The 15,579-nt window shown below is 53.9% G+C and overlaps 1 protein-coding gene across 4 annotated transcripts in view; it reads right to left on the reverse strand.

The window, feature by feature from the left end:
* MYRF (myelin regulatory factor) overlaps positions 1 to 15,579 on the reverse strand; it is a 63,913-nt gene that overhangs the window by 12,809 nt on the left and 35,525 nt on the right. For all 4 annotated transcript variants that reach the window (XM_072865930.1, XM_072865929.1, XM_072865932.1 and 1 more), the window contains 7 exons: positions 13,239 to 13,545; positions 12,582 to 12,754; positions 12,115 to 12,238; positions 2,965 to 3,160; positions 2,430 to 2,506; positions 2,032 to 2,142; positions 1,597 to 1,687 (listed from right to left, as the gene is read on the reverse strand). In XM_072865930.1, coding sequence (XP_072722031.1) covers positions 1,597 to 1,687; positions 2,032 to 2,142; positions 2,430 to 2,506; positions 2,965 to 3,160; positions 12,115 to 12,238; positions 12,582 to 12,754; positions 13,239 to 13,545 — 1,079 coding nt within the window. The remainder of the gene's footprint in view (positions 1 to 1,596; positions 1,688 to 2,031; positions 2,143 to 2,429; positions 2,507 to 2,964; positions 3,161 to 12,114; positions 12,239 to 12,581; positions 12,755 to 13,238; positions 13,546 to 15,579) is intronic.

A 15,579-nucleotide genomic window follows, 5' to 3' on the forward strand; every position in this document is an offset into this window, starting at 1 on the left:
AAAGCAGGGACTGAAAAGCAGCAGTAGCAAAACCAGGGAGAGAAACGCTGCGGTGCTGCTGGGCAGAGGCACTCTGAGATGCGGACAGAGCGAGGATGTCAGGAGAGCCCCACAGACCCATCCCTCTATGCATGTTGCAGAGAGACTGTATAGCAGGAGAGGCCAGGGGCAACAGATGGACATCAGAGAGCTCCAAGCTGCTGTGGTGGCCTGGACAGTGCCAGGCACCCCACTGCAGCAGCGTGCTGTCCCCATTACCGTGGGTAGGAAACAGCTGCGAAACAAAGCTTGGCATAAGCAGAAGCACCCTGATGGCACAGCAACATCCTTAATCTGCAGAAGGGAAACGGGGACAGGGAAGATCTCAGCTGAAGCCGGAGCATGTTCATCCAGGTACCCTGAGAAGCAGGAGGGGGCTTTTGGGACGAACAGTCCGGGTCATGAGATCCTGGCACGGGTGCCCTCTCCAGCCCACAGCACATTGAATTACAGCCCTAGGAAGACCTCAAGGCTGAGCTGTGGCAGCCCCAGCCTCACAGGAGGGACAGCAGGGAGTTGGATAGACAGGCAGGGCAGAGCCAGCAGAGGACAAGCAAGGCCATGAAGGTGTGAGACAGAGCTTTGCAGCAGCACAAGGCAAAGTGGCAGGGGCAGGGATCCACTGCCAGCCCTGGGAACAGATCCCAGCCTGCCCTTCCAGCAAAGGCAGCCTTGGCACTCATCTGCTGGCCCTGTCTAAGCCTCTGCCTGCAGGCACCAAGGCTATGCCTGTTCTGCTCCTCTCCCTAAAGGAATATCCTCGCTTTCTTGAGCTGTCTGTTATCTCAGCTATCAGAGCTCTTCCAACAACGCCAACCAGAACCATGCAGGACAGCAGAAGACCAAGTGACATGGCTGTTGCTCCTGGGTCCCAAATCCTGGGGTTCTGCCCTGCTGCCGTGGTTCTGTGTCCCACTTGCAGGCTGAGATGGGGCAGTCCAGGCTGCCTGCAATTCCCTGCAGTTCTGCGCTGGGCACCCTGGAGGCTGCATAATTCATTGTGGGCTTTCTTGCCTGCAGACTCTGAGGTCCCTCTGTTTGTATTTTACCCCCTGCCTTCATCTCTCGGAGCTCAGTGCTCTAGCAGAGCTCCAGGAGAGCCTGGGGATGGTGCCTATCTCTTCCTGCTCCTCTGCATTTGAGCACTGCTGCCTTAGCACAGGCAAAAGTTGCTGCTCTGGGAAGGTACCCAGTCTTCCCACAACTGTAGGCCTTGTCCCTCGCTGCAGAGTCCCAACAACACTGTTCCCTCACTCCCAACAGCTCCACCCTGGACACTGGTCTGACCCTGGGAGAATGGGATCCCTTCTCTCTCCTGCAACAGGTTCCTGCATGCTCTGAGGCTGGTCTGACTAAGCAGGTTTGGAAAGGCTGGAGCCAGAACCCAGGTATGGACAGATATAGCTACAACCAAGGCAGTGATGGTTTGGAGAAGGTAGGCAAGGGCTGGGCGGAGAAAGCACTGAAAAGCCAGAGGAAGGTAGGAGGATTGCCCAGGACATCCAGCAAAGGGCTGCGGGGCACCCATCGAGGCTGAGGGAGGAGAGAGGGACTTACTCTGACGATGATGCGCTCAGAGATGTGGGCTGCCAGCGTGTAGTTCTGGTTCTGCGCGTGTGCCTGCAAAGCTACCACGAGCATGAAATACCTGCCAAGAGGGGAGAGAGGTCATGGTGCCATCCTGCACTGGGAACTGCCGAGTCTGCTTTCCCTCTGGTGGCCGAGGCACCAAGCTGTCGTGGTGGGCTTGGCACGTCCCCTCTCCTTGTGCTGTGGGGCACAGGCACTGTCCCCAGCCACCCACAGAGTGGAGGGGACACTTCCTGTGGCCACAGCAGACGCCTCCTTTCCTCCACACAGACAAGGACGGCCAATTCAGGACCTGTCCCCCAAGTCCCCCTCCCTCCAGCCACACACCCCAACCCGGGGACCGGCACATCCACAGGCCTTGAGTGCTCAGAACAGCTTGGAGAAGGCATCTGCGCTCCTCACCTCTGGTCTGGGTTGGGTTTGCCTTTCTTCCGCATGTTGTTGGCCGTGGTCTCGCTGAAGTGCAGCCGCCCCACGGTGACCTTGGTGACCTGCTCTGGAGGCAGGTTGACCCTGAGGAAGGGAAAACAGAGGAGCGAGTCAGGACGCCACTGGAGAGGAGGTCCTTTGGGTCACCTCCTGGCCTGCTCCACCAAGGCAGGTCTATGAACTGTGCACAGAGTGGGGAAGATAAAGAGAGGAAAACTTTGCTGTGGGAAACAGAGGAGAAAACCGGAGAGTGTGACGCCCACGGTACTGTCCTGAGACCTCCGACTCAGCCCCTCTCCCCACCCTCTCCTGCTATTGCTTATTCCCTGGTAGCAATTCCCCCGCATGAACATACCCCGGGCAATACTCACGTCACAGGGTTGAAGGGCCGTTTGCTGCGGTCAGACTGCGACTGCTCTATATTGATCGACTGGTTCAAGGCCTCTAGCTGGAGAGAAGGATTTGGGCATGTGACAAAGAGCAGAAAGCTGAGATCTTCCCCTTCCCACCTCCTTCTCCCCAGCCTCTGCACAGGCCAGCTGTCTGCCCAGCCCTCCTGTGACTCAGTACAACTGACTTGCAACACCCAACGTGAGTGTGGTCATTGTCCAAGCATGGGTGCCTCCCTTGGCAGGAGGGCGATTGAGGGTGGAAGGATCTTCCCAAAGTGCCTATATACCTCCAGAGTCAAAGGTGAGTGAGAGGCAGCCCTGAAGACACCCAGGCCGTGACTGAGTCCATCTTAGGACTCATATTTCAAGATCTGCCTTGTTCTGGCCCTCAGCACTCTCCTACACACTCCCCTACAACTTAGCACACGAAGACGTGGTGTTGCCTGATCCCAGCCGTCTGCCAAGCACCCCTTCTCCCTGCTGGATTCACTACTGGCCCTTAGCTTCCACTTGCCTTCACTCCATGCAGCTTCAGGTAGAAGCACTCTAAGGGTTTCAGGCCCTCGGGGGTCTTCACATACTTGGGATCTCCAAGCATGCCGATGTAGACCGTGACCTGGAAGTGATTCTTCTTCTGGCACACAAAGGCGTCATCACCCACTGAGAAGTTGAACCCCTTGTCAGCATCCACGCGGTACGTGAGCATCGGGCTGTGGAAAAGGCAGCAGGCGTTAGACCAGAGCCCTGTGCACGCCACGAGAGGCTCACGCTTGTGGGGGGAAGGATGAGCCACGCACCCAGAAGCAGAGGCAACGAGGGGTCCGTATGGCATGGTACACGGCCACATCCCGGGGTGTGGATCCCTGCGAACCACCCCACCGGGGGGTGGGAAGGGCTGGGGGGACAGTTCACCTCCATGTCCCACCACACATGACCAGCGACTGTGCCGTGAACAGTCCCACCTCACCGCAGACTGTGAAGGCCACCTCTACTCACACACACAGCCACAAAACAATCCTGAGGCACAGCAGGCGCATGTAAGGGGAAAGAGGGTTGTGTTGGGGCAAAAGAGACAGCCTCTGATGCTGTGCCTCCTGCCTTGCACTGACGCTGCTCTCAGGTGCTCGCAGGGCTGATCGGCACAGGCAGGCACTGCCTGACATGAACGTGGCACCTCGCCTAAGCCCATGCAGCAACCCATCCTGCTGTGCAGGGATGAGAGTTCAGAGAAGGTCCGTACCTCCTTGAAGCTGCAAGCTTTGCTTTAGGTGGGTCTTCAACTGGAAAGGAATACGGTTCCTGTGACTAGGATTTGATGAGGATGCTGGGGCAACCACCCCTATATGCTACACTATAGTACTAGTACTATAAACATAGCACAATATGAGCCACACAGGCTAGCATCTCCTTTCTGAGTGCTGCTCCTAAAAAGTGCAGCTGCTTAGCCCTGCCTCGACCCACAACGGAGATACCAAGCTCCACAGCCTGCCCAAAGCCTGGAGCAGACCCCTGAATGCTGCTTGCTGGGAGAAGCAGCTCAGGCTGACCCGGGGGGGTCCCACACCTCCACTCGCTTCACCCGTCGCATTCCCGACGTCGCCTGTGCTGGCCTTGCTACCAGGCGGTACTGCCTGCGTGCCGGATTCCTGCCGAAATCACAACCACCTGCTCCGGCTGCTGCGAAAAGCTTCCAGCTCCCGGCGGGCAGGTCCAGAGGAGGAGGAGGGGGCCCTGGCTGCCCGATGAACACACACCAGCTGGGGAGGTTTAATCTACATCTCCTTAATGGGCTGGTTACCATGGGAATGAGGGAAATATGTGGCCTTTGCAGCAAGTCCCCTTTCTCTCACCATCCAAAAACCCAGACCTGGGCTGGGGGGCCTCTGGGGCGCTGCCCGCCCCAAGCAGCGGGGAAGGAGATGCCTCTCATCCACCTCCCCATCAAGCATTTCTAGCAGAACACCAAAATCCCATTGTTTTTAATTAAAGAACTATGGCTGAGGTAAAGGGGAGCTCAGTCTAGCCTTTGACATCAGGCTTAAAAATTATGGAGTGTTCTTCCACAAAAGCAAACCACTTCTGACTTCCACCTCCAGTTCTTAACACAGGCAGACAGATACCGCCCAGAGCAATGGGAGGGGAGGTGGACAGACTGACAGCGATAGACGAGCAGACATCAGCAGACTCTGGGAAGCAGGAGATACAGAAAGGTCACTCTTGCTCCCCTGGAGCCCCTGGGCTGGCCACCTCCTTTCTTCTGGGAAGAAAGCCATCCTCCCCACACACACACACACTGGAGGGGTTAATGTGGACGAAACCTGCGGGTATTTCCAGGCAGCCATGAATAATGCTGGGATGGCCATGAGCAACTACTCATTTCTTGCACCCAAGGGACCCGGGGCTGCCATGCCGTGCCCCGAACACAAACCAGATGGTGGGAGCAGAGTACTACCTTAGCCCAGAAGCACGAGAGGAATTCCCCTCCGCTCTCACCCTCCTCCCAGCCTCAGCCCCGAATTCTCCGTCTGGCTCTTCTTGATGGAGAGCTGTGGCTTGGGCTGGCCCGAGCGCCCTCCACGCTCACCCCAGGCGTGCCGGAGCCCTTCCTGATTGCTTTCACCAAGACCCCCACTCTGCCTCCATCTGCCCAGGACCCCCGAGCATTCACCACTTGCCCCACTGGTTTTTAATAGAGAAAGCAGAGGAGAGGGAGGGACTGACTGAACTTTCAAACCATGGATGCTTCCAAAACATGCTCTGGTTAACGTCACTCAAACTGATGGCTACTAAACATGTGTCAAGAGAGGGGAGACAGTCAGGCTCTCCTTCCTCTGTCTTCTAGAAATGCCTGGTCCCTCCAGAGTCCCCTTCTTAGAGGTTCCTTTTCTCTGAGTTTTCCCTATGGCTGTGGCTGGTGCATCCCCCAAGGCAGGATCCCTGTGCTGGGGTAGATCGGAGGCAAGAAGCTGCTTTCCAGGTATCAGAGAAGCCATGGATCTCCCCAGCCCTCTGCCTTCAGCCCATCACCTCTGGCTGAGCCAAGGAGCTGCTCTCAGATCACCCCCCGCTGCAGACAGTGCACAGGGCATCCCCTGGATCTCCTATTCCAGTGCTTTTTTACTCTCACGTTGTAAATCCCACCTGGAAGCAGCAAACCCACTCCCCCACTGCCATGTGGTGCGGGGACATCACTACCTGAGGCACTGTAAGGACTCCGGTGACACTTATAAAAAAACATCCTTTCATTTTAACCCACAGAGACCTTAGAGTCACCGGCACCCTGCTCCGGCCCCAGTCCTCGGGCAGCAGGCTGGCAGCATGTCCCTCCTGAGACGTGCTCTCTGGATGGGCGGCTGCTGTGAACGGGGCGGCAGGAGAAGGAAGGGCAGGCGACCCCGATGCAGAAGCGGCTCCTGGGATTAGGGATGACACCAGCTGCTGACAAGTCAACGGCCCGGGGGCAGCCAAAGCCATGCTGGCTTTTCCCAGGGAGAGTGCAGGGGTCAGAGGGCAAAGCGTCAGGAATAAAAGGTCTGGGGTCAAATGGATTATTTTAGCCAAAATGCTCCCACTGACAAAAGCAGATTAAGGCAGGACTTAGAAGGCCAGGATCAGAGGAGAGGAGGTTTCTCCGAATCCGAGTGAGGGTGAGAAGTTACCAACTCCCCACAGCCACGTCTGGCATCCACACTTAGAGGAGCAGGGAGGTCCCTCACCCTCCACATTGAAGTGCAAAGCAAAGGGAAAGGCACTGTAAGGAGAAATGTGTCTCTGATAAAAAGGGAACTGTATAGGAATCTGTGGCCGAGAGCAGGATTGTCAGAGGGATGCTCACATGCCTTGATTGTTTCCTCTCTGGAAGAAAAATCTCCCCCATTTCTCTCCTCCTTCCTTCCAGGTTCCCCAATATCTCAACCACTCCTAAGACATAATGTCTGGAGACCCCCTAATTCAAAGACCGCTCACTAATTCCATGCAGGCCCTGCTTTGTTTCTCTTCCAGAATACAAACACCAGGATGGAGGACAGGAACAGTTGAGCAGCGTGACGCTGCCGTCTCACCCATGTTAGACTGACACAACCCCACCAGTGCATGTACGGCTCAGCACCGTACGTGCTCTTCAGCTGCCTGAGATACACTCGCGGCACGAGAGAGTGAGACCTCAGAGATCCATCACCATGGGATTAGCCAAGCTGGCCAAGAGGGCTTTGCCCAAAACCTTGGGCACTCTTTGTCACCTAACCCAAAATATATCCAGCAGGACTGGACGATGTCACACTGGTCTCCGTCCCCTCGGTGAGATCCAGGATCTGCAGCAAGGCCAGGTTTGGTGCTGTTTATAAGGACATTTCTTCCAACCAAGGAGCGCAAGCCTGAAAGCTCAGGTTTAGCCCGCAGCCCTGAGCTTCAGGGGAGAGCGCATGGAGAGCACCAGTTTGCTCGATGGGAAGAGAACGGCACCAGCCCAGTTCCCAGGGTCAGAGCAGAGAGGCTCTGGCCTCAGCATGGAAATGTTTCTGTTGAGCGCTGCACTACCCTTCGCCAGCTGCCTTACCTCAAACTGTAAACAAATGGGGAGAGGGAGGAGGGAGCCTGCTGGCATTTATCAGAGCACGCTGTCAGGGAGATGAATGACTCCTGCTCCCAGGAGTAAATTAGTGAACTGCCTGGTTCCAGGCCTCTTCGGCACCACTGCTGGAAACCAGCTAACCCTTTTGAAGGTTCAGTGAGTCTGAAATCACAAAACCAGTGCAAAAGGCCAAGAAGAAACATATTATCAATAAAACTAATCCAGAGACTTTGGTCTCCTTCAACCAACACAGATTCCTCAGCCCACATAAGCAAAGCCCGAGACACAAGCCCAGCAAGCCAAGACACAGATTTCCAGGCACCTCCACTTGAATCCATGCAGCAACCTTCCTTTCCTCCATTTCCTTAATCCAGCCAACTTCTAGGAAGTCTGTGTCAAGACTAAACCCATGTAGTTCATATGAGCCTGGCTTCCCTTTTCTCCTGGCAGAGAGGGCTGCTGCAAGGGCTGCTCCACTTCTCCACACCTGCCTGGGGATGGGGAATCTGTTGCCATTTACACAACAAAATTCATTGTACAGGTGTCTTAGAAGGCAGAAAAGTTACTTAGGAACTGCAGAATGGGTTCAGATCCCCATCTCATCAAGCCCATGGCAATGCTGTCCCCATCTCACCAAGCCACGGCAATGGCTGAGAAGGAGCCTGGCTCCAAGATACAGCCCAGAAGAGCAGAAAAAGAGAAATGGTTGAAAGGCTCCTACTCTGTAGCTTTCTGCCAGGAAAATGACTGAGCAGAGATGAAATTTTCCACTTATTCACAGGCACAAAATATGATTTGACGTGACAGCTACACTCACTGTTGAACAGTGCTGATAGAAGCTGGAACAAACTCTCACAGGGCTATTGATCATCACAAACCATAGCAGGAAACTCTTCTGAGGAACAAAAAACTTTCAGCGGTGGTTACTGGTGGACTCGATGATCTTAAGGGTCTTTTCCAACCTAAATGATTCTATGATTCTATACTAAGGGACCTAATTTTGTGCGTGCAAGAGGAGGAGAACACGGGTATCATTTAATTGTATTTTTTGCCCTGTAAGATTATACTTAGCATGGAGCGTTACGCATAAATCCACAGGCACCAGCATAAACTATTCTGTATAGGCTCAAAAATATATTAAATAAGGTACTGACAAAGCAATTATTCCACTAGCCCAACAGAAAGTGTCATGCCTAGATGCAGGGGCAGAGCTGGATCTCTCCTATGCAGCAGTAACCACTGGACTGGCTTTCTCCAAGGCAGAACAGGAGGAAGCACTACAAAGCTGAAAAATTCCCCTCCGCGGAGGCTGCGAGCAGGGTGGACCTGCAGGGACAGCTTTGGAGAAGTCAATTTTCTGCAATCGCCAGGGCACAGCAATCGCCACTCTTTGTGTGCAGCAATCGCTGTTAAAACACTGACAAGCTCTTGACTAGTGAGAAACACCACGGTGGGGTAAGAACCTGAACAGCTTCCTATGGGCTCATGGCATCCTAAAGGCTCGGTCTCCCTCCTTAACCTACCTTTCTGGTCTCTTTTCTTAAGAACAAGAGTAGGAAAAATCAGATGATTCAGATGATTCACATTCCTGGGGCTGTGAATAGGTTGTGGGCACCTGGATCACAGGGGAAAAAATATGTTCCCTCTAGGGGCAGGAAACTCTAACAGCACATACAAACTAGAGGACAGCTTCCAGCAGAAAACAGACCAGGAATGGCTGGTCCTTGCTTTATGATCTCAGAGGAAACTAAATTGTGGAAATACTCACGGATCTCTAAGAGACACAGATGCCTGCTCATTTGCTGAGTATACTCAAAAGGCAGAAAGGAAGGAGACTCCTACCTGCTAAAACTTGAATTAGTCAACCTAAAAAATGCCATTATAGAAGGAGGAAGGGAAGATCGATCTTTTGGTGTTTCTCACAGATCTATTCTGGTGCAGTGCTGTACCAGGAGAACTAAGCAATCTTCCACTTAGAAAGAGATGTAGGCTCAGCTTGCACAGGCTCTCCTAGAGCTACCTGGCCTCGAACCCACCACAAAGGAGGAAGAGTCCACTGAGGTGGTGTGTAACTAAAAATTAATTGATCAACCCTTAACCCTTAATTCTGGTCAAATCCAGTGCCACAACAAACTGCACGTGGGTTCCTAAAATCTACATGAAGTCAGTTAAAAGGAATTTCTTCATTACACAACGGGATGATGACCTAAATGCCACAGAAGTAGGTTTGCTCTGGCTTTCACCCTAAATCCTAAAAGCAGGTATTAGGCAAGTGATCCCAAGCACAGATCCGAAGAACGTGGCACAGCAGGGCTGGGTTTGCAGAAATTAAAAGCTGTGCTTTGCAGCACCCCATCAACGTCTCTGTCCCCAGCAGAAAATGTTGTGTAGTTTGCCTCTGCCAGTCCACCTGTATGATACCGGGGTGCATGGCAAATCTTTGGAACAGGGACTGTAACACCTGCAAATGGTCCGTGACAGGCTGAAAGAGTCGTGACGTGCTTCAGATGAGGGACCATTTACCCAGCGCAGGTAAACAGCGAGATGGAAGGAAAAGGGGGACTCATTATGTGAAAGAGAAAAGCGAGGCTGTGCAAAAGGTCTGCTGCTACGATGCGCAGAGCTCTTTGGACCCTGCTGACTACACAAGGTGCGTTTGTGCTTCTGCTACATAGTGAAAGCCCTGCAGAAATTGATGGTGGAAGAGAGGCCACGCCAGGGACTGACAGGCTGGGACCAAGTGTTGCCCGAGTTAGAGAAGGGGGGTTCGCTTCTCCCGGCACCTCCACTTCTCCAAACTTGTTAGACATGGGGCAAAGATACTGAGGCTTACAGTTGGAGGCAGTACTGGCCCAAAAACAGAGTCTGGGATAAGCAAGAACAGCAGCAAAAGCCGAAGGTGGCTTTGTCAGGTGGGAAAACGGCAGCGTCACAACTGCCTAGTGACACCCAGGCCCTGGTTGAAAACCAAGTGATAGAGATGACGTGTCCGGACAGTGCTCGGTGGGAGCCGACTGCGAACACCACCCTGTGCAGGAAAGCAGGAACCGGGGATTGGGGACTGTGGCGTGTGCGCGCTCAGCAAGAGATGGCTGGCTTCCCCTGTCCTGCAATCTACAGAAAAGCAAACTGATGGTGGAGAGCAGCGGCAGGGCTGCAGGACTGGACTTTGGAGCTGCTCACGAGTTCCCAGAAGTAGCCCTCATGTCAACACAAAACATGATGGGAAAACGGTTTGGCAAAGGGAGCCCCTTGGGAAGGGTGCCAAGCCACGGCACCCTAAGGAAAAGCTTTCACGCCACAGGGGAAACACCGAAAGTTGAAGCAGAGGAGATGCGCACTTCAGCAGACTACCAAGTACACTGGAAAGGGGGAACCAAGGCTACATTGTGGGTTTAAAACTGCCAGACAGACAAACACTGCAGGAAATTGCCTAAACTACACAGTCTCAATGTATAAAGCAGTGGAGAAAATGACCAGGGAGGGAAGAGGAGCAAAGCCCAGTGGGTGGCACAGAGCATGCTGCTGTTGGTGAAGGATGCAGCCTATCCTTTCAGGGTAGAAATCCCACATTGTCGTGTTATTCCTCTCCCTTATTTTCTTTCCCCCAACAGGAACAAGTCAATCAGGGTGTTGATATTCCACCTGAAGGTGGGAGATGATTCCTTTATGGAAACAGTTTAGTAAAACAGAAGTAACCACCTCACCAAATTACGCTTCTGCTGTGGTTGGGGAAACAGCCACAAACACAGTCTTTGCAAATGACAAGATGTCACCAAAGAAGTAACCAACTCCAACAGCCACTTCTCCACCGAGGAACAACCCATAGCATGCCCCAGTCACCACCAGGTCTGCGTTAAAGATGACACAAGGAATAGGGCTGGGCTGAGCAGGAGATCTGTGTGCAGGAGGGCTGGGGCTTGCAGCGGCAGCTTCCCTGCACGTCACAAATCCTACTCGGCCTCCACGACTGGCCTCGCCTGGTGTCTTTGACTCCCATCCTGAGCACCATCCAGGCAAGGTGGGATAATCATCTTGGGTTATTTGGTATCGCAGACAACAGAGCACCCCCTCCTCCATGTCCCCCAAGAGGACCCCTACCAGCCACTGGCTGTGCAGAAAGAGGAGGAGGGGAAACGGGGGGGTTCGTTTGCTCAGCGAGCGGTTCCTGGAACCCAGCCTGTTGCTTGCCAGATCTCTGTCACCTCCGAGGAATGCAGGGAGGATCCAGAGAGGTTTCCTCCTGAGCACTCCTCTTTCCCTATGCAGCTTGTCCATGCCCTGCCTCCACCCTCCTCTGCCCCAGCCTCTCCTTCCAACTCCCAGCCCCACGCAGCCCCCCCAGCCCACCTTCCCACCCAGCCACTCTCTGCCCCCCAGCCTGCCTTGGCCAACCCAGCTTTCCTCTCCACCCACTTCCCTTGCCTCTCTGCTACCTCACTGCCCCTCCTGGCTTCCCAGCTTTCCTCTACCCCTTCCCTCTTCCTTTCCTTCTCTCCTCCTTTCCTCCTCTGCCCATCGACCACTCCTACTCCTCCTCCTCAGGCTCCTTTTTATGCTGCTCTCAAGCTGTGCTGAAGTGGCTCTAGATTACCTCCAGTCATCCATGCTATGCATTGTCTAGGAAATCCTAACGCTTATTTTAAAATCCAGGACCTTAGTAAGCTTGGGCAGGAGGAAAGGGCACTGCTGCTCCAAACCATGCTCCGGGCAAGGCTGTATTTGCCAATACAACCTTCCACGGCAGACCAAGGTCTGAGTGGCTGCTGAACTGCCACCAAAGCTGCTGAACTGCCTTCTGCTGGCTCCTAAAGGCTCGGTCTCCCTCCTACAGAGCCAGCTCCATTTCTTAACCCTCCATCAGCCCTGCAGAAGTGCAGAGAAGTAACTTTCCCAATAGCAAAGGTACACTGGGGAGAGTATCTCCACCACAGTGCAGGCAAGCAGAGATCAGCACGTGACAGGAGAGGACAAGGGGGAGCCCAGGAAGATCCTTGTCCCATCCTGTGAGTACGATCCCCCCAAGCCCAGTCCCTTGCCACCGATACACGAAAGGTGAATCTGACTTTCTTCAAAGGTGGGTGAATTACTCACAGTTCTTTGTAGTTAGCATCATACAGAGTTGCCCACTTGTTCTGTTGATGTGGCTGCCACTTTATGGACTGGTAGTTGGGATCCAGGTAGGAGCCATTCAAGCTGTCGTTATCTTGAATCAGGCCTGTGGTGAGGGCAAAATACCAATTTCAGTCACTCCGACAGAGCGTCCAGCTGGGTAAGAGCACAAGGAAGCGACTGGCATTGTCTGTGCGGCCAGCCTGAAGCTTGCCTCCCGACTGCCAGGGCACCGCCACGGGCACGGGATCTGGGCCAGGGTGAACTCACCTCCCTGCTCTCCTCCTGGGGGCCCAGGCAGGGTGAGCCCCACTGGATGGCACCCTGCGGTGCCCACGTGCCCTCCTCCCAAGCACCCTGGCCCAGCGGGGTGCCCAGGCTGGCAGCAGGGGTTTGCATGCTGGGGGGGTATGAAGGGGAGAGGGACGGGGGGGGCAAAAAACACATACCTGGTGAGAGCGCTCCCGGCTGGTGCCAGGGAGGCGTTTGGACTCTGTCAGGGTTGAGTGGCACAGACCCCATACCTGGCTCCTGCTTTATCAGCCCGTTGAGCATCTGTGCATTGAGGGTGTTGGGGGGCGACTCGGAGTGTTTCCGCTTCTTAGCAGGGTGCACCGGGAGGCTGCAGAGACCCGCAGGAAAGCAAAGGCTGAGCAGGAAAGCAAGAGGTGGGGAGGTAACAGCCCCACAGCCCGTCACCAGGAAAAAGCCGGGATCTCACGTAGAAACCAAAACTTTCATGCAGGGAGCCACAGGCTCGTTCAGCACTATCACCACCTTCTCCCGCAAGGCTCTGCCCACCCACCCTGTGACTGCCAAGCTCTCTGCCATCCGTGCACCGAGCCACATCTTTGCTTTCCTTGTCTGTCCCCACCACCCAGCTCTGAGCCGTGCACTGCAAAACCCTGCCCCACACACCTTGGGCCATCTCCACCTCGATGCCTCCCCAGCTCGCTCCCACAGAACCAGGGCACGCTCCTTAACTTGCAGTTAAACCCAGTAATTTTGCTCATGCATTCTGCAAGCCTCCAGCTCCCATTCCCTCATCCCCTCTTCCCCAAATCACACAAATAACGCTGAAAAGCCCCAGCGTCCTGAGGCCTTACTCTGCTCCATGTTGCTGGAGTAGCTGGTGCAGCATCTGCGACTGCTGGGCATGGTGGAGGTCGGCAGGCGCCATGCCCTGCCCGATGCCGTACGGTGGCATCAGGGGCTCAGCCTTCATGTACATGTCCCGCTGCAGGCCGGGGTAGTGAGGGTTGTGCTGCTGCTGGTGCGGGTGAGGGGGTGGCGGCGGGGGACCCTGAAGGTGGGGGGGTGGAGGTGGAGGCGGCGGTGGAGGGTGCTCCAGGCGAGAAGGGGGAGTCATGTGGCACATGTTTTCGGGGGTCATGGTCCGGAGGAGGTGAGGATCTTGAAAGAGAGAAAGAGTAATAGCTGTTAGACCAGCAGGTAGGGCCAAGCCCAGGTCCAGCACAGACAGCACTCCTCTCCCAGTCCTGAACCATCCCAGTCCTGGTCATCTTCACGAACCCATATCTCCCTGCCTCTTCTGCCTAGCGTCAGCACGGCTGCGTCCCCTCAGCCACCCCATCTGCCTTGCAATGGCCACCTTGCCCTGCACTGATTTCTCCTCCCAGGTTCCTTAATGGCCCCAGCATCCCACAGACACCTCCTGGGTTCCCCAGCAGGAGCAGCAGAGCAGTGCTTCCTTTCTCATGTCAGCAGCCTTGGCTGTCAACTTCAGACACAGCCCGTCCAAGTGGTATCTACAGAGCGAGGACACAGCAGGGTGCTGGCTGGCCAGCTGATAAAGGGATACACAATGCTACAAAACCAGGCACCTTGTACCATACGTCTTCTGAGAAGAGGAGAGACTGGAAGTCATAAGCACAAAGGAAGCAGGCAAGGCCCAGCATCTTGAAGCTCAAAGAACTAAAACTCAAAGGGCAACCAGGTCCTCAGGCTGAAGGACAACAAGGAAGATTTCCACAAACATTCCTGGTATTTGCTAAACCTAGGTACCTCGCGTGGATGCTCTGCAGTGAAAGGATGTCTTTAGGAATTCCCAGGTAACTTTTGCATTAGCTTTGTATTTCCCTCCAAATAGAAAATCCATCGACCACAATATTCCCGTGGCATCAAGGAACTGCGTGGACCAAGGAAGTGCAGTTGGCGGCAAAGGTCCAACTGTCAGCAACAGGGTCTGAAGCCTGTGCCTGGAAATGCAAAGCTGGACAGAAAGCACCTGAACTTTGCCTTATTTTACTGATTCTGGGCATGGCCCAAGGAAAGTGCCCAGCAATATGCTCTTGTGGCAAAGATGACCCACTTCATGATGCCAGAGCTCCTCGTGGCTGTGGGCCGCAACACCCTGCCAAGAAACCAGACTCTCGCCCACTGACAGAGCCTTGAGAAGCCAAGGGTGGGATTCACCCCACAGAGCACTGGTCAGCTGAAAGCTCAGGGTCCCAGCTCGGTGCGTTGCCTGGTCTGCCCTACAGTCCCAGCAGAGATGTCCCACGGATGCCCACACCCAGCTTGGGCCAGAGGCACCAAAGAAGGCTCGTCGCTGCGTTAGAGTACTACCGTGCAAGGACACTTGCCGTGCTCTTCTCCAACGAGAGCAGAGACAGGCGTGGGAACTAGACGAAAGAAGAGAGAACTGAATGACCTGAACACGTCCAGCTCATCAGCATCACCAGTGACGACTTCTGGGGGGGCACTTGCTTGTTTTTTTTAAATTTAAACCAGGAGGAGACTTTGATCTCCAAATTTAAATAAACAAAAAGGGACATTCAAATGTGATCCTACCTTTCTCCTCTATTTGGAATCGGATACTATAGCCGTGCCATGATTAGGGTCGATTTGACTATATCACCATCAAAAGAAATGCCTGGTGTGTGGAGGGACATGCAAATCCATCTCCCTTTCTGCAGCTGCTTAGGCCTCTGGCTAGCCATAAGCTCACTGCGCAGCAATGCCAGTGCTCAGCTGAGGGCTTTAACTAGAACCAAAACATTTTTGGAGGCTAAGAGCAAAAAGTAAAGTGTGTAAAGTAAAGCAACATGGTTGAACCTCACCCAACATACCCAGAGAATGACTAGAAATTAGTGATTTGACCAAAGGAAACAATATGAATAATTTTACTAAAGAAAAATACACGTGTTGGTGCGAAAGTTGGTGTGCTGGCAAGACTTGAACAGGCTCAGTGCTCATCTCAGGTGGAGCAGAACATGATTTTTGTGTTCTCTGAATTCAGGTGTTTGCATGACACTGCCTACAGCACTGAACGACCGGTCACACTAGTGACCACACCGGTGAAGTTCTAACATCAGTCTCATCAGAACTCAGCCATAATGACAGGATTAAGTGCCTGCTCCAAACTTTCTGGGAATAGTCAGTGTTGGCGTCATTTCAGCAGCTTATTTTTATGTTTTAATGGAC

The sequence above is a fragment of the Ciconia boyciana genome, chromosome 6 (assembly GCF_034638445.1).
Source record: "Ciconia boyciana chromosome 6, ASM3463844v1, whole genome shotgun sequence".
Classification (NCBI taxonomy): Eukaryota; Metazoa; Chordata; class Aves; order Ciconiiformes; family Ciconiidae; genus Ciconia; species Ciconia boyciana.